The following is a 26,153-nucleotide window of genomic DNA, read 5'->3' as shown; positions in this document are numbered from 1 at the left end:
GCGGATAACCGCTTGGATGTGGATAAAAATTTTGTAGCCACGCAGGGCTCTGATGGTAAGAGCCGGGCGGGCAGCTGTAAGGAACCACGGCGTGGCCTCCCCACCTGCCCTGGGCAGGGGTTTTGGGGGGCAGGGACATGCGCCAGGGGCTGCTTGGGCGGGTGGAGGGTCCACCACGGCTCCCCATGGCTGCCCGCCCGGCTCTTATCATGGCCGGGCTGCAGCTCCAAGGACCTGCCCCCAGCCAGAGCTGGATCGGGGAGAGCCGTGCTGGCAACTGTGGGGACCCTGCATCCCTTCACCTCCCTGGGCGGGAGACCTGGGGGGCAGGGACTCAGGGCTGCTCGGGCTTCCTGGCCACGTCAAGTAGAGGGTCTGCCTCAGAGGTGGTGCCTCAGTCCAGCCATGGTAAGTAGAGCCCTGCAAATGCGTTAATGTCTTCGGATCGAATGAGGATACACATTTTTATATTCACGCAGGGCTCTAGCTGTGGTTGGTGCAGTATTAGTTCATTATAAAATATCTAGGTTTATGGGCAAGTAAGGGATTCTTGCGCCATGGGTGTTTGGGATCAGGTCAGGTAATATGCTTTGATTTTTTTAGGGTGTAAGCTATAAGGAAAGGGAAGAAGTTATATAGCTAGGGGAGAGGGAGATGTGCTTTGACTTGAAATGGGCAGTAGACGATATTTGGATACCAAAAGTAAGCAAGTATAAAGGTGAATGTTCACCCTACTTTCTCTTAACTGTAGCAATTTCTTTCCAGCAGCTGCTGGTGACTCAAGTGATTCTTTCAATTGATTGCTTGTGCTGATTGATTGATTGTTATTTAGTGTCTTCAGAACCTGACTATGCCCTTATCTTGGTGGTAAGCCTTAAAAATTAAACATCAGAACTTCAGAAGTCTCCTGCAGATAACTTGGTGTGAAAAGTCTGTATACTTAATAGTGGTGAGTGTTAGGGTAAGTTCAGCTATCCACTGCAGTTTTGTATGTTAAAAGCTGTTTCCAGCAACTGCCTGTTAAACTTATTCAATTCTGTTCCTAGGTTGAGTTCTGTCACCGTTCGTAGATGATAATACCTAAGTCCAATAAGTCCGATTTTTTTCTCTTATTTGTTTTGACCAGTATTTTACTTTGAAGGAAATTTTTTAAGAAACTTACAAACATAAATGCAGAAAATGGCAATGCTTTTCAAGTATTTCATTTGATGTTAGTTTTTTTTTGTGAGGCTTATTGTCCCTAGGCACATTTCTGTGGCGTAGAAGGATAGTTGGTGCCATCAATTTGGGGAAATAAGTGAACTTATTATACTAGAGGAGTGGGGGCAAAATTCAAACGGGCCTTCTACACATGACATAGGATACTGTGGTTAGAGAAGGCTGTTGGCATTTCAATCAAAATGAAACAGCCTGGAGTGAAACCCTTTCCCAATCCTATAGGCCTCAGATGATGATTGAAGATTTCTCCAATTTGATACAGTACAGAAGAAAGATATGTAGCTAAGTGGGATGCATTGCCAGTTGAATCTATGTCTGGAAGCAGTTAGGAAAGTTACTGAAACTCTGGGTTGTAGAGAGAATCTATCACAAATCCTCAGATAATTATGATACTGTACAAAGGACAAAGGTAGGCCCTAACTAGAGTAATATTGTAGGTAATATTGGGCAGCAAAAATATTGAAGAATTTGATAGGGTACAAAAAAGGGCAATCTCTTACTGGATTGGAAGAGGTACAGGATGTAGTTACGCTAGTAGCTAGTAGGTACACTAGTAGCAAGTGTTCTTACAGCTAAGGAATTGTACACTCTTTTCTGTGGGAACTAAATGGAACTTCTTGTGACTGTTTAAAGTGCAGGAATTTTAGATTTCTATTTAATAGTAGCCCAGTTTGCATCTTTTGTGAGCAGCCATTTTATATTTTTATTATATTGTGGGATCAAAAAGCCTTGATTTTCCTTTATAAAAAGGAGTGAGGCAATAATAATCCATGCCCTTGTGGCATGTACTTTACAAAATACAACTAATAATCCATCAGTAGCTGCTGTATGTGACATTACTTATCCCTACTTACACACTCAAGCATGTGTTTTTTAAAAGCTTTTTCTTTTCTTAAAAAAAAAATCACAAAACACTTGCTTGGGCTCCTAATTCATTAATAGGAATTGAATGGTGAGTTGCACAGGAATTTTGCAAATTCACAATTTTAATTGGGGTGAAAAGATTATGGGAGAAACTAATTTAGTGCATAATAAACAGGTGTTTTATAGTCTGATTTGATAAGCCTCTATGAAGCAATTTTTTTTTTAATGTTTGCAGAGGGCAATAGGATGCTTTGTTGTTAGATTTAGATCAAGTGGTTTGTTATGAATGGAGTAACAAAAAATCAATGAGAACTGAAGTTAAGTTGACCCTCTTTTTTTTTTTTTAACGTCATATTGCTGCTGATTAGAGACAAGCGGGACTATACTGGAACATGTGCAATCTCAAATGTTGGTACTTTTGGCATAGGTTTATCTGTGCTTTCGGCATAGTCAAAATGTGTAGTACAACTTTTGAAGTGGAAGCTGACAGCAATGTTTGAAGATTACAAGAAACTGCAGCCTGGGAGTGCATGATTACTTTTATTTTTAATTTTTAAAGCTGTAGTGGGAGCACAGTACAAAGTGAGAGTGCTGTTTCCCCTCAAGTATATTTTGGTTATTTTCTACATAAAAAGTTGGTGGTTGCTGTATACTGTGTGGAATTCAATCCATCTGAAGCCCAACAAATGTCACCCGTGAAGAAATTCCTGTGCTGAACAAAACGCTATTCAGAACTTCATTTATTTAAGAAAAGTCACTACACCCTCTCTAAAACTGTGTTTGGTTTTTTAAAATCATACTCTGTTCTTTCCTCTCTGTCAGCTGAAACTTTCAGTCTGGAGAAGAGAAGACAATGTTTGGTGCTGCCACACAAGGATGAACCTTATGCCCTTCGGATGTCTCTGTCCTCTTATATAATGATGTGTGATGGAAAGAATTCTTTCTTGATGCCTGCAGAGATCAGTTTGTACCCAAAAGCATGAGTGATAATATAATTCATATTTACATATAACAATCCTGATTTAAGCAAGGGTCACTGTGACAGAGGACCTTAAAAAGTTAGTAGGCATAAAAGGTGTGAAAGCTTTGGGTACTGTTTGAGGGTCTGGCTAGCTTAGTTAATTGGCAATATGAGAAAAAACCTAGATCATCAGTTCTTCAAGTGATTGTCCATGTGGATTCTGCTCTCTTGGTGCTCATGTGTCCTGTACATGCAAGATTGGATTTTTGTGTCTAGCAGTGTCTGTTGGGGCAATGCCTGTACTCTAAGTGCCCTCATGCCTGCCCCTGCCCCTTCACCACCAAAAGCATAAATGGTGGAGGGGATACAACTGCCTGTCAGTTCCATCTTACCAGTTGTGGCAGCAAGAAGGAACCTCTACAGTGTCTGCATACTCTGTACACTATAATTCATCTTAGTCTTGTATATATTAGTTTGATAGTATAATTAGTGAATGTGTAGTTAACGTCGTTTTTCTTTTTGTGCCCTCTGGCAAAAAAAAAAAACGTAATTTTCAGTTAAACTAGACCCCACCTCCCTTGAACAGAGGTACTAGAGTGAAGGCAGAAGTTAAATCACTGGGATTTAAAACTTGTCGCTTGTGTGATGGTTTGGAGCCCATCAGTAATGGGTATCCTTTGTGCCTGCTGTGTCTTGGAGAAGAACATGTCCCAGGACAGTTGTTTTGCTTGTTTGTTTGGAGAAAGAGCAACCCAGAAAGTGAAGGGTTTCAGAGTAGCAGCCGTGTTAGTCTGTATTCGCAAAAAGAAAAGGAGTACTTGTGGCACCTTAGAGACTAACACATTTATTTGAGCATAAGCTTTCGTGAGCTACAGCTCACTTCATCGGATGCATAAAAGTGGAAAATGCAGTGAGGATGTTTTTATACACACAGATCATGAAAAAATGGGTGTTTATCACTTCAAAAGGTTTTCTCTCCCCCCACCCCACTCTCCTGCTGGTAATAGCTTATCTAAAGTGATCACTCTCCTTACAATGTGTATGATAATCAAGGTGGGCCATTTCCAGCACAAATCCAGGGTTTAACAAGAACGTCTGGGGGCGAGGGGGGGGGGGTAGGAAGGAAAAAACAAGGGGAAATAGGTTATCTTGCATAATGACTTAGCCACTCCCAGTCTCTATTCAAGCCTAAGTTAATTGTATCCAATTTGCAAATGAATTCCAATTCAGCAGTCTCTCCCTGGAGTCTGGTTTTGAAGTTTTTCTGTTGTAATATCACAACTTTCATGTCTGTAATCGCGTGACCAGAGAGATTGAAGTGTTCTCCGACTGGTTTATGAATGTTATAATTCTTGACATCTGATTTGTGTCCATTTATTCTTTTACGTAGAGACTGTCCAGTTTGACCAATGTACATGGCAGAGGGGCATTGCTTGCACATGATGGCATATATCACATTGGTAGATGTGCAGGTGAATGAGCCTCTGATAATGTGGCTGATGTTATTAGGCCCTGTGATGGTATCCTCTGAATAGATATGTGGGCACAGTTGGCAACGGGCTTTGTTGCAAGGATAGGTTCCTGGGTTAGTGGTTCTGTTGTGTGGTTGCTGGTGAGTATTTGCTTGAGGTTGGGGGGCTGTCTGTAGGCAAGGACTGGCCTGTCTCCCAATACTTGATTTCCAAGGTAACATGTGGTACCTTCTAAATTAGAGGACTGCACACCTTCCATGCTGATCCCAACACAGAGTCACTCAGTTAGTGTAGTGGTACCTTCCACATTGGTACCAACTACCTCTGTGGTGCCCATTGCCTTGTTACCAACTGTCTTCGTACCAAAACCTTATATGCTCCCAAGTGACTTATATGTGGGCCTAGTTCAAAGTCACATCTGAAAGACACCGAGGGGTGATTTGGAAAACCCCAAACTGTCAAATATCTGATGCCTCAGCCTAGAGAGATGTCCTCTGTATCGACTAAATGTAAACACACACTGGGTATACTGGACACGACATTCCCCTCTGCCCCCTCCCTCTCCCCCCCGATTATTTAGGAACACCTTCAGAATGTTGGTGGTCTTTGTTGATAGAATTAAGGGATAACCTACATCTCCACAGAGGTTATGTGAAGCAAATGGAGGAGATAAAAGCACACAAGGGAGAAGAGGCAATGTGGTGAGTAGAGCTGCTTGACTTCCATGTTCTGTTTCCTGTTCCGTTGGTCTCATGTACTGGGTCTCTGGCTCTTCTGTCAGCAGGCTGGAGGTTTTAAAGTGGTTTTGTTCCAGTGTACCTCAAGACACTGCTGGGCAGGCAGCAGGCTGAGATCTCCTTCCTTTTCCTGGCCCAGCTACTCTATGGAGAGTGAAGATGCTAGGGGCGAGTTAAAGAAAAGAATGAGCGAGCGGTTCTCAAACTGTGGATCGGGACCTCAAAGTGGTTGCGACCCTGTTTTAATGGGGTCACCATTAGACATCATTAGACTTGCTGGGGCCTGGGGCATGCTGAAGCCCAAGCCCCACCTCTGGGGCATGGGGGGGGAGGGCCTCAGGCTTTGACTTCAGCCCTGGGTGGCCGGGCTCAGGTGACAGGTCCCCTGCCCTGGGCTGAAGCCCTTGGGCCCCCTTCCTTGGGCAGCAGGGCTGGGGCTTGGACTTTTGCCTACCTACCCGGGGCAGTGGGGCTCTGGCGGGCTCAGGCTTCCGTCCCCCGTCCTGAGATCATGTAGTAATTTTTGTTGTCAAAAGGGGGTCACACTGCAATGAAGTTTGAGAACCTCTGAGCTAGTCTGAAGGCACCAGCAAGTGGATACACAGCAAGGGGTGTGTTTGTGTCTGCAGAAATGTGGGAGGAAAGTTTGCTGGGAATAGCAGAAATGTAATTAGAGAGATCAGATGTTGGAATGAGAGCTGTGGAGGAACCCATAAATGGGTGACAGCTGTAAAGGGTGGGAGCAATGAGCTAGAAGTGGGACCAAGAGTGGGTGAGATCCATACATGGAGGACAGAGAGGTCTGGAGCATGACACACCGAAGCAGGGTAATTTGAAGAGCCTCAACAGGGCAAGAAAATTAGAAATGAGCAGGACAACTGGAGAAACTTGGGAGAGTGATGGGAACAGTAAGAGGAAGAGAAGGGGAGACTCGGGGTGCCCCAGGAAAGAAAGGCAACTACCCCGGAAATTGCCACAGAAGAGTCTCCTCCTGAAACGTGGAAACTTAAAAATATGCCTATTTTCCAGCAGGCCCTAGTTATGCAGATTTGTATAAAGAGTTATAGAAATGTCATGCAGATTTGACTTCAGGATTTTTTAGTGCACAGTATAGGCAAATCTGGGGGTGAGGCCTCTGCAGAGAGGAGGTGGATTCTGAAGAGGTGAAGCAGAGCTGTTACTTCTCAGTGACAGGCCCATGCTGGTCCTTGCTTCTAGATTCTTTATAGTGATATTCATGTTTTATTTTGGTGGTCTTTTTTTAAAATACCCTTTTATATTGTGCCTGTTCGCCTCTGTAGGCCCAAGCAATTGATTTGGTATCTGCAGCTTTATTTTCACATGACACTGTATTACTGCAGGCTACTTAAGATGGTTGTGCTGATTCATAGTTTATAAAGGAACAATAATATAAACAAACGTTAGAATTTTTTTAAATTATATTTGTGCTGTTTGTTGGTATATTGATGATTCAGATTTTTACCACGTTACCCTTTTTGTGTTGCATAATCCTCTCAATTTATGTTTTCCAGAATGTCCCAATTAAGTTAGCTGTATTCAGAGGTTTCCATGACCTTTAGTATTCTTTGTACTCTGTTGTTTTGCAAAGTGTGTGATAGATGTTGTGGTTTACTTCCAGTGTAGCTTTTCTTTCATGGAAAAGATGTCACAATGCAAAAATAAATAAATAAAATAAAAATCAGTGGTTTTGAGTTATGCTTTTGAGCTTAAAAATAAAGCTCATTTGGCATTGTTGGTGGGTTATTTGTTACTATTAGAACGTAAAAAAGGCTGGTTTTAGGTAGCTGATTACCTATATCTGGTCAGCAGTGAAATATTGATGGGCTGAATTTATTAAAAAAAAAAAAAAAAGAATTAAAATGTGGAAAGGTTTGACTTCCTCCTCCCCCCAGCTTAGAGAATGTAACTTTTAAAGCAGCACTGTGTTGGAGACATGACTAGTCAAGTTACTCTGCTCAACCCTCCAAAAAAATCCATGATAGATCAACATCAGACCTGGGTGTCTTGTAATGAATCTGCAAGAAAGCATGGAATGAAAAGCCAAGGAAAGTTCCAGTTCTTTGAGTGATTATCCATATGTATTTCACTCTTGATGCACATGTGCACCTTGTACTCAAGATTGGAATTTTGGGGTCAGCAACTGGGGCTGTGCCTTGAGGATCCTCACCCATCCTCCACAGTGCATTAAGGGCAGAGCAGGGCCAACCACCCATGGCTGCGAGATGGAACTGTGAGAAGTGTCTCTATCTCTTGCCCACTTGTGATCCTAAAACTCATTTTTTGGACATGGTTATCCCTTTAGTGTAGTTTTAGTTGTAGTTAGTTAATGTAGTATAGGTTTTTACATTAAGTTTCAGTTTGGGTAATTATATCTGTTTGTTTTTTTCAGCCCTTGTGTCTAAACAAAAATCTCCAGGGTTCAAGTATCACCTCTTATATGAGATGGCTCTGTCCCTCAGTGATACTCATATAAGATGTCTGTTTTGCATTGCTGAGGAATGTTCAATTTGCTGTTTGTTTTCTAAACAAACTTAAAAAGTGAGAAGCTCATCTGAAACTTTTTCTGGAGGAAATCTGAGACCTGCTTCTGATATCTGTATAAATAAGACCCCCCCCAGATCTGAGCAGTCCTCCTCCAGAAATGCCTCAGTAAACTCAGTGGTCAGTTCCTGGGCTCCTGCTTCCACAAAGTATTCCTTAGCTGTTCCTGCTCCCAAGTCCTCATTGGCAGCTGCCGGGGTAGGACACAGCACTGCTCTTTGAAAGAGTATAAATGTAGATCACTGTCTGAGGGACTTACCAACAAAAAGAGGTAAAGATCAACTCTTTCTACCTCATCCAAGGATAGCACGAGTCCTGAGTTAGGTCTCTGGTGACAGAAAGACCCTCACTTCACTCTACGGTACTGGCTAAGGGTCAGCCTCACGCTGCCTCCAGTGTGAAGACTATAGGACTACATCCAGGGCTCTTGGTACCAGCACCAGGATTTTCTGTACTGGTACCAACTTTTCTATACCAACATAGTCTTCAAAATCTACTTCAGTGCGAATGATTTCTAACTTGTTGATCTGGGTAACGACATTTTAATCAATGTGATCCATGCTACTGGAAAATCTATCAGTATCCTCCTTCCCAGAGTCGCTGCTGTTATCTTCTGTTGTGAAGATACTCTGTTGGCACTGACCACCGGTATCTTCATGGTACCGGGTATGTCTGCACTAAAGGCAAGGGATCTCCCTATATCCTGCCCTGAGACTGGAGCAAAATCTGCTCCTCCTATGTAAGAGGAATATTTCTTCTAATCTTTTGCTTTAAATAATAATGGGGAGGGATCACCAATGTGTATCCTGAAACCCCATTCACACATCCACTTTGCCCCAGATAGGGATTCTAGGGTTTCAGATCTAGCACAATAAGCACTGGGAATATAAGGAAGGACCTCCTATCTTGTATCCCTCACTGGGGCCATATCTCACTTAACTATGGTTAACACTATTGGGGATACTGGGTATTCTGGGGTGCACAACATGCCAGAAAACTCTCCTCCTCTGTCCTGTCAAGTGTCAGATCACCCTCCCCAGTAAGATTCCTAAGAATTCGCCAGTATCAGCCTTCCCAGTTATTTCACGCTGAACGTCTATAAATGCAGGCTTTTGCTGAAGAGCAGCACCAGCCTACTGAACTACACTTAGCTGCCATTTCTTCGCTGCCATTTCTTCATCATCACCTGAAGTAGTAGTGATCCCATCTACACCATCTCATTCCAGCTATTATAAGGCCTTTCAGGACTTTCATCTGAGGATGGCAGATGAGGTAGTGAAATGCCAGTGGAGGTAGTGTAAGAAAAATCACACAGTCTGAGACCGGTAGGCCACATGACCTCTTACACATTCATAACTCAACATGACAAACTTCCCCTTTGTTGTATGCAAAGTGGTTGAAGCCCATCTACTGCCCAAGCAAGCACCACATAGACATGACAGCCCAAATTCCTCTAGAATTCCTATTGCCATTAAATTTGTGGAAGAATCCCAATCAGGTGTGCAAGGGTTCTCCATTTTCTCTACCTCTACCCATGAAAATATTAGAACAGGTGTGTCCAGCCTCAGATGGGGAACATATCTGGACCAACAGCACAACCAGGGCTTGTCCACCTTCATAGCAGTGTCCTAGAATGCAGGTGATTCGTTTGGCTTGTATTACATTTTTTTTTTTTTTTGCCCTGTGATTGAAGGCAGAACAATTTAGTTAGTACAGACAACACCAGTGTGATGTTTTTTGTGAACAAGCAAGAAAGATCCTGGTCTTCCCTTTCTGCCAGGAAGCTGTCCAACTGTGGAATTGGTCCATCCATCACCAAATTATACTCAGTTCTACATGTCTGGGTCTGCAAAACACTGTACTCATGTAACTATGCTTATCATTCCAAATGTATTTCACAAGTAGGATCACCCATACATAGACTTGCTTGCCATTGAGAAGAAGAGAAAGTGTCTCTCCCTTTGCTCCACAGAGTGTTGGAGCACTGGTTCTTAGACAGACACATTCCTTATCCCTTGGTCTCCTGCGTGGCTGTATGCTTACACTGTGAACCCTCAGATACCATTGAGGGGGATCAGATAAGAGTCTGCAGAAATTATTTGTATAGCACCAGCTGGGCCTAGGCATTACTGGTACCCGAAGCTCCATGAAACTCTTGATTCAGCCTCCAATAACATTACCTCTGAGTCCCAACATAGTTTCCTAGCACAAAAGGTAAAGTCTCCATCCAGACTGTTGCTATCTCAGAGCCTGGATTCTGGCTAGTTAACATAGAACTTGTTCAATAGATATGTGGAACATTCTGATACAAAGTAGAAAGGATTCTACCAGAACAGCTGGTGCAGCCAAGTGGAAAAGATTTTCTGTTTATGCGAAACAGTGTAACCTCTCTCCCATAGAGTCTGGAACCTTTCTCTCTTAGTTTCTCTCATATTTTGGAGTATCTTGTCATTAAAAGGCACAGTGCTTTCTATAAGCTCTATTAGAGTTCACCAAAGCAGCTCTGTCAGCACACCATCCACCCATCTAGGGTCACACTATGATTTCACACCCTACAGTGGCTAAATTCCTTGAAGGCCTAATGTATGCTTCCACTCTTACAGGAACACCCTCTGTCCTGGGATCCAGTGTCATCCTAGTTGTATTGATGGCCCTTCCCCTGTGAGCCTACAGGCTAGTTGCCAGCTAGGAAGATATTATTTATAAATATAATTTCTGAAAGTTTATTTTTTCAAGTAAATTTCAAGAGCTACTCAGTAACTTGACACAGGTGTGTACACAATGAATTTCTTCAATATGTATGCGCAGTACGATGGAGGGATGAGGGGAAAATACAAGGGCAAAAGTATCTCTAAACTAGGTGGTTGTTTTGATGAGAGAAATGGCTTCCACTATTTGTTTAGTATGTACGTATAACTTAGCCACATTGCATAACATGAGCATTAACGAGAAATAAGTGAGGGTAAGAAAAGATAGATAAAATAGCATTGTAGGGAGAGGAGAGGCCAAAAACTTTACCTCCCTAAATTAGTAGGCCGCCTCTTCACAGAGTTACCCACTGATTATGTACTGGTAGAATATGAAACCTACATAAGAACTAAGCTGAATATTTTTTAAAATATACAAATCAAACCAACACATTTCCAAAATACAAACTGCAATATTTCACTGTACAGTTAGTTGTAAACCCCAACTAGGAAGTTATAACAGTCCCAGAGTCCAAATGTCTGTCTTAGGGACTTATATGTGCCTCATGATTTTTAATGTATTTATTCTCACAACACCCCTGTGGGGCAGGGATTATTATCCCCCATTTTATAGATGGGGATCTGAGACACAGAGAGACTAAATCACTTGCTCAGTCATACAGGAATTCTGTGATTGAGAAGGGATTTGAACCCTGATCTCCCAAGTCCCAGGCAAATGCTCTAATCACTGGACTATCCTTCCTCTGAATGAAGAATTCTCAGGGTTTTTTTGCCATGAAATACGGCTATATAATAGTTCTCTTCTGACAGTATGTGTCAGTTGTCTCCCAAGTGCATTTGTACCCCAAGTGCATGATATTTATTCTGTCAACCTCTTGTTATATAATACCCAATAGTTCTCATGTTCAGAGAAAATTGTTATGCATTTGGAGATGAGTTATATTCATAGTTTGTACTATTAGACGTAAGCACATTTAAAGTATTTTGAAACAGAGTTGTGGCAACGTTTTATTGCATAAAAACCTTGAATTAATTTTTTAACACATTTGGGCAAAGCATTTTTAAATAACAAAACACTGTTTATTGGCCATTGTAGCTGATGACCTGAAAATGTGCTTGAAGTTTGTGGCGACTTCTAAATAGAAAAATATAAATTGCTGTGGAATAGTATTCAAAAGCTATTTTGTGTTTTTCAGATGCTCTCTTCAGTTGATGAGAGCCAGGAGTTTTTGTTCATCTTTTCCTTGCTTTCAAAAGCCAGTCCTCCTTTTCCTCCTCCTCCTTTTTTGTTTGTTTGTTTTTTGTTTTTGTTTGTTCAAGTTACTGGTCTTAATACAGTTGCAAATGTACTGATATTTACATTTAAGGCAAGGATAGCATGCTCATTAGCACTGAACTGTTGCTCACAGAACAAGTCTAAATGTAAATATTATGTAAACCAGAAGCATTCTGAGTTTGAAGAAAGGTCCGTTAGGGTGTCCCAATATGTTTTTACTTCAGTAATAGACTGCATTTGAGCCTAGTGCTGTTTCCAGTCTGTTAATTGACAGGGTAAATGCTTGCTGCTGGGGCATTTGATTAAGCCTTCACAGATTTCAAACAAACAAAACCCCCAACCCTTGTTGCAGTCTCTTTAGAGATGACCTTGAATGGGTTATCCTGTGGCCATTTGTTTGATTTCTTAGAATACATTGTATTTGAACCTGAAAAGGATTTTAACATCCCAGAACAACTTAACTATGGAGCCTCTATTAATAACACTGATTAAAACAAAAACCTCTCCTGAATGTTTTCACTCATTTTACACAAATAAAAAACAGTTCCTATTTTACATATCATTTGCATTTTGGCTATTTGCTGAGGTTGGATGAGTGACAGTTAACTGAAAAGTGGAATAATTCTCTGTAGAGGCAAAGGCAAGATTGCAGATGCCTACATATTTTTAGAGTTTGAGATTGTATTAAGTATAGCTAGGGGAAGGAAGCTTTTTATGTACGGACAGGTAAATACAGATATAGATATATAGACACATTCTAAAATCATTGCAGGCTTTAATTTTTTGCCCCCCCCCCCCCTTTTTTTTTTTTTTTTGCTTTTGTGAGCTGTCACTTAAATTAGGTACTCTAAAAACTACACTTTGACTTAAAACAATTTTGCTCCATTTATTAGTTGTATTGCTTTAAATCCTTTTACAGTACTTCAGTTTGGCTCAAGATTTGCTGAAAGCTAGTACCAAAGTGTGACACAAGCTTTCTGTGCCTCACTGATACAACACTAAGCAGTCCTGATTAGTGCCAGAGCATTGGGAATGTGAAATGGCTTTTCTGATGCTCCCTAGGGCTTGCTCAAGGAGTTTCTTTTAGAAAATGAAGTGTTACTCTCCTAGTGACCTCATATCATTTAGATTCTGTGGTATTTGCCAATCAGTTGAAAACCAGGCGGAGAGAAAACATTCACTGGGTAGAACCTGGAAACTAGTTTCCCAGAAATGCACAGTATTTTTTATTTCCTGCATTTGTTTTGGAAGGCTAAATTTTGTATTAGATGACAAGCTAATTCTCCTTAATTAAAGTTTGTTTAAAATCTTTATTTTAATTGCAGAGAAGAATACTGTGTTCATGCCACATGTTAGAGTGCCTCTGAGGATAACTTCATGATCCAACACAATTGATGTATTTAGCTATCACAAGGCTGTAAAGAAATGTACCAAGAAATTTAGCTCTGGGCTGAAAACTATAGGCATAACTAAGGGTATGCTCTTAAACCTTTAGTCTAAAATTTGCTGGAAGTTAATGATAAAATAACTAAAATGTAGCCAATTCTAATAATCAGTGGAGTTTTTCCTAAATAACTCACTCTGAATTTTCTCTCTACTGTAAATATTTATGCTTGCTTAAGCCTAGGTTGTTTACTTCATAGCAATGTTACACAATAAAATTGAGATGACAACTCTTGCCTCCATGCCAGTGATGCTAGTCTCCATGAGCCACTTGTTTACATTTTCAAACAATCACCTTCCTGATTTCTCTTGTGCTGCCCTCATGCATGGGAAGTGCTTCTAAAAAACTTCTGTAAAACCACCTCATTGTCTGCCTTCAACTCCCTCCTTTTAAACTCTCTTCTGCTGTGAGTCCTACCAAAAAATTGACAGTGGTTAGACAGATGGTGTATTGAAACCACTGCCTATCATAGTAACCAATGTTGTCTCATTATTTCCTTGCGTTCCCACTGTCTTTCTGTTTATACCTATGTTGTGTGTTTGGTCTTTAACTTGGATTTGTAAGCTCCTTGGGGTAGGGAATTCTTATTTTTTATATTGTATATTACAGTAGTTCATGACTGCAAGAGTAAGCAATATTTATGAAATTTCCAAAATTATATTTATGGCTTGATTATTGAAACCTTATGAGAATAGTCCACTTCTTAACAAAAGGTTAAATCCAATCTCTTTAGTGTGATATAGTTCCAAGTTTGAGCTGCAGTTCTTTAATGCACCCTTCTGTCTCTTCTGTCCTCCAGACAATGCCGCAGAAGCAGACTTGTGGCTTCTTAACAGTTGCACGGTAAAAAGCCCAGCTGAAGACCACTTCAGAAACTCAATTAAGTAAGTTGCAATCTTTTTTTTCCAAAGAAGCCCAGTAATGTTTATCAGTGAAAAGTCTGTGGTTTTAAAGGATACCTATTTTCAATCAAAAAGTAAATCCTCCCTAGTGCAGAGCAGAGGAGAAATGTGAGTTTGAGTTTAATGATGATCTGCACTCGTCCAGCTAGAATAGATTTGTGATTGGTAATGTGGTAATTTTCTAATAGCTGTTTTGGGGATTTGTAAATGTTCAATAGTGCACTCACTTGGGGGAAACAACCCTCCTGTTACTGCGTAATCCAGGAGTTTCCATATTATTTTTCTAAGAAAGATTTTACAGTGTTTTCTTAAATAATTAATTTTTTTTTAAAGTGGTATGAATGACTAACCATCTTCCTCCACCCCATTTTTTAAAAAATGACCATCAGTGCATTCCTTTAATTAAATAAAATATTTAGAACTATAAATTTTTGTAATACTTGCATGCAGAGGTATTGCATGGCGGGATATGCAGGGTCTCGTGCCCTCCCAGATTTGCTGCTTGGCTTGTACTGAGCATGCTCACATGGACTGAGCATGCTCAGTAACACTGCCGAAGCCAGCTGCCCTCACTCTGCACCATTGCTATTAGCAGGTAAGGGTTGTCTTTGCTTAAATGTATTTATTATTAAAAAGGGCGAACTGAAGGCCTGTGTTTACATACAGAGCTAGAGTGGCACTGGTGCAGCTGCATTGCTGTAGCGCTTTAGAGAAGATGCTCCTAAGCCGATGGAAGAACTTCTTCCATTGGCGTAGTTAATCCTCCTCCCCGACAGGCTGTAGCTATGTAAATGGGAGGAGCTCTCCTGTCGACACAGCAGTGTCTACGCTGGGGGTTAGGTTAGTATAAAAAATCCACACCCCTGAGTGATGTAGTTATACCTATATGGGTCTGTAGTGTAGACCTGGCCTGAGTGTACTATAGGTAACATTGAACTAGCCTTCTGAAAGTATATGGTGTTGTTGTAGATGTGTTGGTCCCAGGGTAAAGTCAAAAGACAAGCCTGAGAGCTTAAATGCCTTAACTTTGCTAGATACTTAAAACCATGGGCTGGATTTATGGTTTATTACACCAATCTATAACCCACTTAAATCCCAACCCCCAGCCTTTTTTTCCTTCCACCGTATGACTGGAGAAGTGTTAACAGATCACTTCACCTTGAATGGTTCCTTGAAATATATATTAACTACTTATGCTAAACACTCTGTTCTGCCTTGTATTTAGCTCTGTCACTGATGTTTCCCAGACCTGAAGAAGAGCTCTGTGTAAGCTCAAAACTTGTCTCTCTCACCAACAGAAGTTGATCCAATAAAAGATATTCTCTTGCCCACCTTGTGTCTCTACTCTTCTGAAAGACATTTTATTTTAATATATAGCATGTCCTGTCAGTGATGCAGAAAAGTGGCTTGTGGTAGACGACTTGTTAGCTTTTGAGTTCAGCAGAAGTATAGCTTTGATAAGAATAAATGGAAAACCTGAACAGTCACAATTGTGGTGTGTCCAGTGTAAATAAAATGTGTTGTCCTCTATTATTCATAGATTTTACCTTTACTAAACACTCACGTGGATGCTCATGGAATGATTTGTTAGGTGTGGTATGTAGCAGGCTGATGATTGTTGAAAATCTAATTGACAAGATTTCAGAGTAACAGCCGTGTTAGTCTGTATTTGCAAAAAGAAAAGGAGTACTTGTGGCACCCTAGAGACTAACCAATTTATCTGAGCATAAGCTTTCGTGAGCTACAGCTCACTTCATCATCCGATGTAGCTCACGAAAGCTTATGCTCAAATAAATTGGTTAGTCTCTAAGGTGCCACAAGTACTCCTTTTCTAATTGGCAAGAGACCCCTAATTCTTATTAAGCAGCTGGCACATTTTTGGGGAGAGACAGAGAGGGAGTTGTATTGAAACTCTCTACTAGCAGTAGCAGCTTCCCAGTGCTGTACCCTGCAAGAGAAAAAATTTGCCCATAGTAGGTGGAACAATTAAAATAAAAAGATTCCTCCTGTACCCAACAGAGAAGTTAATTTCCTGACTGCCAATGCAGCGCACTGCAATAAGATTAGCTTTTTGTGTTGCCAAGAAGAACTCTGTTTCCAGAATACCGGTAGTTAGTGTGCTTTGGGTAATAACTATACCTGAATTTCCCACCATCCCTCCCCCCTGTGGTCCAGTCCAGCAGTTACCAGTCAGGTCTCAGACCTCTAGCCATCACCTGTCTCTGAGCAGGGGCCCTGGTCCCACTCCAGTCTGACCACGGTGTTTTAAGGCTGCACGGCCCCCTTACACTGTGATATCATCAGCATGCCAGTCTGTTTAAAGGCCAGCACCTGTGCTTTGCTTTTGCTCTGGGGGCTATGAAAAGTGTATTGCCAGCAATTACAAGTTGCCACATAGCTCTTTCTAAGGAAGCACATTTATTCGTAAGGTACAAGCATTACAGAGAATACATGTTAAATAAACAAACAATAAATAGATTTAAACATACACTAAACATACTAGGAGTCACCCATCAGTCTTATGGGGCCCTAGTTGGCCAAAGTCTTTTCAATACTTCAGCAAGGGTTGGGGTCCCTTTGGACAGAAGATCTTGTCTGTTTGGTGAATCAGAAAGTGGGCACTGTCAGTTCAAGATAACCATTTTATACCAAAAGCCCTTCCTTGTCTGTTAAACTCTGAACTAGTATATGGAGACCACCCCAGGGTGTGGTACCTCTCTAGAGTTGTTTAGTCTGTGACTTGTTTTAATCACCCCTCACTGTTTTTAGGTCTTCTAGGAGCGGTGGTAACCCTCCTCTGTGGAGTAGGACACAATCATACATAAACCATTATGGTCCCTAAAGATATTGCATGTAATTGCAGTATCTGTAACATGGCAGTTAATGTGCATTGGGTAATAATCTTGTGTTGGCCAACTAAAGCTAAATAAAGATAACTGATTCTGTGGATGAAGGGAAAGCAGTGGACGTGTTGTTCCTTGACTTTAGCAAAGCTTTTGACACTGTCTCCCACGGTATTCTTGTCAGCAAGTTAAAGAAGTATGGGCTGGATGAATGCACTATAAGGTGCGTAGAAAGTTGGCTAGATTGTCGGGCTCAACGGGTAGTGATCAATGGCTCCATGTCTAGTTGGCAGCCAGCATCAAGCGGAGTGTCCCAAGGATCGGTCCTGGGGCCGGTTTTGTTCAATATCTTCATCAATGATCTGGAGGATGGTGTGGATTGCACCCTCAGTAAGTTTGCAGATGACACTAAACTGGGAGGAGTGGTAGATACGCTGGAGGGTAGGGATAGGATACAGAGGGACCTAGGCAAATTGGAGGATTGGGCCAAAAAAAATCTGATGAGGTTCAACAAGGACAAGTGCAGAGTCCTGCACTTAGGACGGAAGAATCCAATGCACCGCTACAGGCTAGGGACCGAATGGCTAGGCAGCAGTTCTGCGGAAAAGGACCTAGGGGTGACAGTGGACGAGAAGCTGGATATGAGTCAACAGTGTGCCCCTGTAGCCAAGAAGGCCAGTGGCATTTTGGGATGTATAAGTAAGGGCATTGCCAGCAGATCGAGGGCAGCATTGCCAGCAGATCGAGGGACGTGATCGTTCCCCTCTATTCGACATTGGTGAGGCCTCATCTGGAGTACTGTGTTCAGTTTTGGGCCCCACACTACAAGAAGGATGTGGAAAAATTGGAGAGAGTCCAGCAAAGGGCAACAAAAATGATTAGGGGTCTGGAACACGTGACTTATGAGTAGAAGCTGAGGGAACTGGGATTGTTTAGTCTACGGAAGAGAAGAATGAGGGGGGATTTAATAGCTGCTTTCAACTACCTGAAAGGTGGTTCCAAAGAGGATGGATCTAGACTATTCTCAGTGGTAACGGATGACAGGACAAGGAGTAATGGTCTCAAGTTGCAGTGGGGGAGATTTAGGTTGGATATTAGGAAAAAAATTTTCCCTAGGAGGGTGGTGAAACGCTGGAATGTGTTACCTAGGGAGGTGGTGGAATCTCCTTCCCTAGAAGTTTTTAAGGTCAGGCTTGACAAAGCCCTGGCTGGGATGATTTAATTGGGGATCGGCCCTGCTTTGAGCAGGGGGTTGGACTAGATGACCTCCTGAGGTCCCTTCCAACCCTGATATTCTATGATTCTATGATAAAGCAATGACAGGATCTTTTCCACTTAAGTTGTGGCTATCTTTCTATTCCAATTACCATATACCAGAATTGACGATACTGAGTGGGTGTGTTACTGAATAAGCTGGTGAAAGAAAGAGGGGCTTAACAAGGATGAACGATGAGAAACATTTCCCGTCCTTTCAGGTTTTTTCTTTGCTATATTAATGAGCTCGATTTTGTTTGTAGCAGCGGCTCCACCCCCACCTCTGATAAACAAAACTAAAAAAATGTCATTCTTAGTTGACTCTGTGCAGAGAACCATTCTTTTCTTATAGCTTGTTTTCTGCTTTCTGCTTCTCAGTTCTTGACCTTTCCTCATTCTGGGGAAGGAGAACTTCTGCTTCTACAGGATTGTTTTGTAACCACTACAGAAAGTGAGTGAGGTAGCCATGTTTGAGAATTATGATGGGGCTGTTCAATATATGTCTCAGATGCATCTCAGAAATCGTTTTATGGAACTACTTTGTATCTTATGGTGGGAGAATAAAGAAGTGGTGAGAAATTAATGTTTCTAAGCATTAGAATCTTTCACAAATAGTCTTCTGAATGTTATAGCAGCAAACTGAGTGAAATTTGGGAGGGTATTTAGACTAGCTGTTTCTCTGTCATGTCAACAATTCTGGCTTCTAGGTTGCGGTCATGGAGACCTTTGTTTTTTCAGAGTTGAGTAATGAACAGAACAATGACCAGTCTGTGCACTGCCAGCAAACAGAGCTGTAAACAGAGGCTGGTAGGGGCAGTGTGCTAGGAGAGAAGCTGATCCCTGATTAGGAGGCGGGGCTTCTCTGACTAGGGGACCTATAAAGGTAGCCAGCCAGTCAGGCAGCGGCACAGGAGCCAGCAAACAGAGCTGTAAACAGGGGAGTTTGCGTGGGAGTTCTGTTGGAGGAGAAGGTATTCTGTTGGAGGAGAAGACTAACAGGTCTTAGGTGAGAAGGCTATGACAGATACAGAGGCAGCAGTGGTAGTGACCCAAGCAGAGGAAGATACAATGAAGATGACTGGATGTGGAAGCTGCAGCATGTACATGATCCTAGAGGGGGTACCTAAAAAGAGTTTCTTCTGCATGAAGTGCCACCTGATAGAGCTGATGGAAGAAAAGATCCCGGGATTGGAGATGCAGGTGGAAACTCTGGTTGAGTTTAGAAGGGGGTTCCAGCGGATGATGGAGCAAAGACATGAAGAGGCTGAAGGGAAAAGCTCAGACTTGCAGATGGAAGCAGGATCCCAAAGAACTCTGAGGGGAGACTGCTGGGTGAGGAAAGTGTACAGTGGAAGCATGTGACTAAGAGAACCAAGCAGAGAAAAAGATGGGCTAGTGAAGGAGAAACAGAGATCAGGAACAGGTTTACGGAGTTGGAAAATGAAGAAGGGGCACAGCAGGTGATCACTGAAGGTGAGAGGGCAAGGAAGAAGAGAAGAGCAGCTAGTCCTATCTGAAGAGGGCAAGAGTCAATGGAGATAACACCAACTATGAGCCCCAGGAGGATACAGGATGAGTTGCAGAGGATTGCAAGGGACAATAGGAATCAAGAGGACTTGCAGCCAGAGGGAACAGGGGATAGATAGACTGGAGAATTGCACGATCACCAGGAAAAGGCAGGTCTACGTGACTGGGGACTCCTTACTGAGGAGACTAGACAGGCCTGAAACAAGAGCTGATCCAGAGAACAGAAGAGTGTGCTGTCTGCCGGGTGCTAAGATACGGGATGTGGACCTGAGGCTGAAGAGGATCCTAACGGGAGCGGGAAAGAATCCACTGATTGTTCTTCATGTGGGAACAAATGATATGGTTAGATTCTCGCTGGAACATATCAAGGGAGACTATGCCAGGCTGCGGAAGATGTTTAAGGAGATCGAGGCTCTGGTGATCTTCAGTGGGATTCTGCTGTTCCTAGAGAAGGGCAACAAAGGTGTGACAAGATTATGATGCTCAACAGATGGCTCAGGCACTGGTGCTATAAGGAGGGCTTTGGGATGTATGGCCATTGGGAAGCATTCATGGGCAGAGGACTGTTGTCTCGGGATGGACTTCACCTGAGTAAGGATGGAAGTAGACTTCTAGGATGGAGGCTGGCACAACTGATTAAGAGAGCTTTAAACTAGGAATTTGGGGAAGATGGTTGGGAGATGTCCAGGTAATCTCCACTCCGGATTTTAACATTGAGAGGGAAGAAAACAAAGTAGAGAGGATACAGCTGTGGGCAGGAGAATGGACACAAGGAGGAAGGGTAGTGTACATACCAGTCTAATAGGTGATACTGGCAGTAGAATGTCTGTGCCTAATTGGGTAAACAATGTGAGCGAGGCCTAACAGCAAAAATTAAGATGTTTGTACACTAATGCGAGGAGCCTAGGTAACAAAATGGAGGAACTAGAGCTACTGTGCAGGAAGTGAAACCAGATATTATAGGGATAACAGAAACATGGTGGAATAGTAGTCATGACTGGACTACAGGTATTGAAAGGCATGTGCTGTTTAGGAAAGACAGAAATAAAGGCAAAGGTAGTGGAGTAGCATTGTATATCAATGATGAGGTAGACTGTAAAGAAATAAGAAGTGATGGAATGGATAAGACAGAGTCTGTCTGGGAAAAAAATCACATTGGGGAAGAAAGCTACTAGAGCCTCCCCGGGATAGTGCTTGGGGTGTGCTGTAGACTGCTCGGATCCGATCTGGATATAGATAGAGACCTCTTTAACGTTTTTAATGAAGTAAATACGAATGGGAATTGTGTGATCATGGGAGACTTTAACTTCCCAGATATAGACTGGAGGACAAGTGCTAGTAATAATAATAGGGCTCAGATTTTCCTAGATGCGATAGCTGATGGATTCCTTCACCAAGTAGTTGCTGAACCAACAAGAGGGGATGCCATTTTAGATTTCATTTTGGTGAGTTGTGAGGACTTTGTAGAAGAAATGGTTGTAGGGGAAAACCTTGGTTCGAGCGATCATGAGCTAATTCATTTCAAACTAAATGGAAGGATAAACAAAAATAGGTCTGTGACAAGGGTTTTTGATTTCAAAAGGGCTAACTTTAAAAAATTAAGGAAATTAGTTAGGGAAGTGGATTGGACTGAAGAACTTGTGGATCTAAAGGCGGAGGAGGCCTGGAATTTCTTCAAGTGAAAGTTGTAGAAACTATCAGAAGCCTGCATCCCAAGAAAGGGGAAAAAATTCATAGGCAGGTGTTGTAGACCAAGCTGGATGAGCATGCATCTCAGAGAGGTGATAAAGAAAAAGCAGAAAGCCTACAAGGAGTGGAAGATGGGAGGGATTAGCAAGGAAAGCTACCTTATTGAGGTCAGAACATGTAGGGATAAAGTGAGACAGGCTAAAAGTCAAGTAGAGTTGGACCTTGCAAAGGGAATTAAAACCAATAGTAAAAGGTTCTATCACCATATAAATAAGAAGAAAACAAAGAAAGAAGAAGTGGGACCGCTAAACACTGAGGATGGAGTGGAGGTCAAGGATAATCTAGGCATGGCCCAATATCTAAACAAATACTTTGCCTCAGTCTTTAATGAGGCTAATGAGGAGCTTAGGGATAATGGTAGCATGACAAATGGGAATGAGGATATGGAGGTAGATATTACCACATCTGAGGTAGAAGCCAAACTTGAACAGCTTAATGGGACGAAATCAGGGGGCCCAGATAATCTTCATCCAAGAATATTAAAGGAACTGGCACATGAAATTGCAAGCCCGTTAGCAAAATTTTTTAATGAATCTGTAAACTCAGGGGTTGTACTGTATGACTGGAGATTGCTAACATAGTTCTTATTTTTAAGAAAGGAAAGAAAAGCAATCCGGGTAACTACAGGCCTGTTAGTTTGACATCTGTAGTATGCAAGGTCTTGGAAGAATTTTTGAAGGAGAAAGTAGTTAAGGACATTGAGGTAATTGGGACAAAATACAACATGGTTTTACAAAAGGTAGATCGTGTCAAACCAACCTGATCTCCTTCTTTGAGAAGGTAACAGATTTTTTAGACAAAGGAAATGCAATGGATCTAATTTACCTAGATTTCAGTAAGGCGTTTGATACCGTGCCACATGGGGAATTATTAGTTAAATTGGAAAAGATGGGGATCAATATGAAAACTGAAAGGTGAATAAGGAACTGGTTAAAGGGGAGACTAACACGGGTCACACTGAAAGGTGAACTGTCAGGCTGGAAGGAGGTTACTAGTGGAGTTCCTCAGGAATCGGTTTTGGGACCAATCTTATTTAATCTTTTTATTACTGACCTTGGCACAAAAAGCGGGAAGGTGCTAATAAAGTTTGCGGATGACACAAAGCCGGAAGGTATTGCCAATACAGAGAAGGACTGGGATATGATACAGGAAGATCTGGATGACCTTTTAAACTCGAGTAATAGGATGAAATTTAATAGTGAAAAGTGCAAAGTCATGCATTTAGGGATTAATAACAAGAATTTCTGTTATAAACTGGGGACGCATCACATGGAAGTAACAGAGGACGAGAAGGACCTCGGCGTCTTGGTCGATCACAGGATGACTATGAGCTGCCAATGTGATATGGCCGTGAAAAAAGCTAATACGGTCTTGGGATGCATCAGGCGAGGTATTTCCAGTAGAGATAAGGAGGTGTTAGTATCGTTATACAAGGCACTGGTGAGACCTCATCTGGAATATTGTGTGCAATTCTGTTCTCCCATGTTTAAGAAAGATTAATTCAAACTGGAACAGGTACAGAGAAGGGCTATTAGGATGATCCGAGGAATGGAAAACCTGTCTTATGAAAGGAGACTCAAAGAGCTTGGCTTGTTTATCCTAACCAAAAGAAGGCTGAGAGGAGAGATGATTGCTCTCTCTAAATATATCAGAGGGATAAATACCAGGGAGGGAGAAGAATTATTTAAGCTCAGTACCAGTGTGGACACAAGAAGAAATGGATATAAACTGGCCATCAGTAAGTTTAGACTTGAAATTAGACGAAGGTTTCTAACCATTAGAGGAGTGAAGTTCTGGAACAGCCTTCCAAGGGAAGCAGTGGGGACAAAAGACATATCTGGCTTCAAGACTAAGCTTGATAAGTTTATGGAAGGGATGATATGATGGGATAGCCTAATTCTGGCAATTAATTGATCTTCGACTGTTAGCGGTAGATATGCCAAATGGCCTGTGATGGGAAGTTAGATGAGGTGGGATCTGAGTTCCTCCAGAGAATTCTTTCCTGGGTGTCTGGCTGGTGAGCCATGCCTACATGATCAGGATTTAGCTGATCGCCATATTTGGGATCGGGAAGGAATTTTCTTCCAGGGCAGATTGGCAAAGTCCCTGGGGTTTTTTTCACCTTCCTCTGTAACATGGGGCATGGGTCACTTGCTGGAGGATTCTCTGCACCTTGAAGTCTTTAAACCACGATTTGAGGACTTCAGTAGCTCAGACATAGGTTAGGGGTTTGTTACAGGAGTGGGTGGGTGAGATTCTGTGGCTTGCGTTGTGCAGGAGGTCAGACTATAGACGATCATAATGGTCCCTTCTGACCTTAAAAGTCTATGATTCTATGATGATATACGTTCAGGGAAACAATCACTCCGCTTGATAAGGTTCTTCTGTCACAGGAAAGATTCATAGAATAGATTTCTCAAGATGGTATCATAGAATACCAGGGTTGGAAGGGACCTCAGGAGGTCATCTAGTCCAACCCCCTGCTCAGAGCAGGACCAATCCCCAATTTTTGCGCTGATCCCAAATGGCCCCCTCAGGGATTGAACTCACAACCCTGGGTTTAGCAGGCCAATGCTCAAACCACTGAGCTATCCCTCCCCCCAGGGAGCTTCTGCAGCTTGGAGCTGAATATTGGATGCTTGAGTTTCAACTAATACACTGAAGGTTATACAATTGCTAATTTTCATCATACACACACATGGTCAAGATTTATGGCTTCTGCAACAGTTTCTCCCATCTGTCTTGTCTTTGCATATACAGCTTATTGGGAATGTCATTGATGCTAATCAGTGGCAGCACATTCCCACTTGTGGTTAAAGGAGAAATGACTCAAAAGCAGATAACTGACTAAGATTATATGTCCAAAGAATATGATAGAAACCACCCATGGCAGTGGCAAGCTGATTACATAAAGGTATCTGTTTTTTTTCTAGGATGCTAATTTGGAGATTTTCTCTGGCAGGCCATATTATTAAGACCAGTTCACTAAGCTCTATGATAAGAGTCACAAAAGATATGTTTACAGGAAAAGGGCAAGAATTTTTTTTAAATGACTAAATGGAAAGGTTGAATGGGTTATCTGAGCCAAACAAATTATGCTTCGGAAGATGGAAATCCATCCCAAGAGAAGTCAATAGAAAGGAGCATAAAACAAAGCTGGTAAAATATAAACTGGAAATTAGGAGGGGCAAGATGGAATTTGAAGAGCAAATCGTCAGACACAGAAAAAAAACAAGTAACAAGAAATTCTTTAAATATATATAAGCAGATAGCCTGCAAGGAAATTGCTGAATCTGCTTGACGTTGACGGTTAGGGAGAAAGGGAGCAAGAAAGGAGGATAGAGACATTGCAGAGAAGATAAAACAGTTTGTGTACTTGCAGTACAATGGGACAGCATTCTGTGGCAATAACCCCTATATTCTGCTGCATTGTTAATTTATTCTGTCACCGTGAAATACCCTTCATTCCCAATCTTTAGTGCTCCCCTCGACTCATGATTGTGTGCTTGTGCACACAAAGCTGTGGCTCATAATTGAAAATACTCATTGGTTTAAAATGTATCAATAATTATTTTAGGGAAATTTCCACATTTGGGGGTAGGCGAAGGAAATGTGTATTTGCCATGTTGTTAAAAAAAAATGATGCATGTTTGAAATTGTTGAAGGATTTGGAATGGTACAGTAAGTCTGGAGGGGTGCAGTGGGGATGGATTAGTGAGCTGATGAGGTAGTCATAAGAATATATTTGTAGGATATCTGTGCAATTTATCACAGGGATATTGCTTCCACATAAACAGAAGTAAATAGAAAGGAATGATGCACCTTTGGCAGCCTCCTCTGCCCATGCTAATTTGAATACATTCAAGTATCTTTTCAAATAGGCTACAGTACTCTATAGCACAGGTACCATGAATCTTGCAAAGAAATATTGTCAATGCCATAATAATTCAATATAGTGAACTGCAGTGATATCTTCAGTTTATTTAGACGATTGTAACGTACAGTGCGCTTAGTCCTTATGACAGATGACTGTACATTCCACTTTTGTAAAGGGAAACCATGCCTCACCAATTTTTTAGAATTCTTTCAGGGGATCCACAAACATGGACAAGGGTGAGTACTTGGATTTTCAGAAAGCCGTTGACAAGGTCCATCATCAAAGGCTCTTATGCAGAGTAAGCAGTCATGGGATAAGAGGAAAGGTCCTTTCATGGATCAGTAAATGGTTAAAAAGACAGGAAGCAAAAGGTAGGAGTAAATGGTCAGTTTTCAGAATGGAGAGAGGTAAATAGTGGTGTCCCCCAGGGACCTGTACTGCGACCAGTGCTCTTCAACATATTCACAAATGATCTGGAAAAAGGGGTAAACAGTGAGGTGACAAAGTTTGCAGACAGTACTAAATTCTCAAGATAGGTAAGTCCCAGGGAGACTGCAAAGAGTTACAAAAGGATCTCACAAAACTGGATGACTGGGCAACAAAATGGCCGATGAAATTAAATGTTGTTAAATGCAAAGTAATGCAGATTGGAAAACATCCCAACTATACGTACAATGATGAGGGCTAAATTAGCTGTTACTACTCAAGAAAGAGATCTTGGAATCATTGTATATAGTTCTCTGAAAACATTTGCTCAGT

The 26,153-nt window shown here is 41.8% G+C and overlaps 1 protein-coding gene across 5 annotated transcripts in view; it reads left to right on the top strand.

Moving 5' to 3' along the window:
- The window catches only part of CDKAL1 (CDK5 regulatory subunit associated protein 1 like 1), a 653,278-nt gene that overhangs the window by 116,509 nt on the left and 510,616 nt on the right, over positions 1 to 26,153 (top strand). For all 5 annotated transcript variants that reach the window (XM_007054896.4, XM_043540055.1, XM_043540053.1 and 2 more), the window contains one exon: positions 14,042 to 14,126. In XM_007054896.4, coding sequence (XP_007054958.3) covers positions 14,042 to 14,126 — 85 coding nt within the window. The remainder of the gene's footprint in view (positions 1 to 14,041; positions 14,127 to 26,153) is intronic.

This window comes from Chelonia mydas, chromosome 2 (assembly GCF_015237465.2).
Source record: "Chelonia mydas isolate rCheMyd1 chromosome 2, rCheMyd1.pri.v2, whole genome shotgun sequence".
In the NCBI taxonomy this organism is placed as follows: Eukaryota; Metazoa; Chordata; order Testudines; family Cheloniidae; genus Chelonia; species Chelonia mydas.
This window is presented reverse-complemented; position numbering and strand designations above follow the sequence as displayed.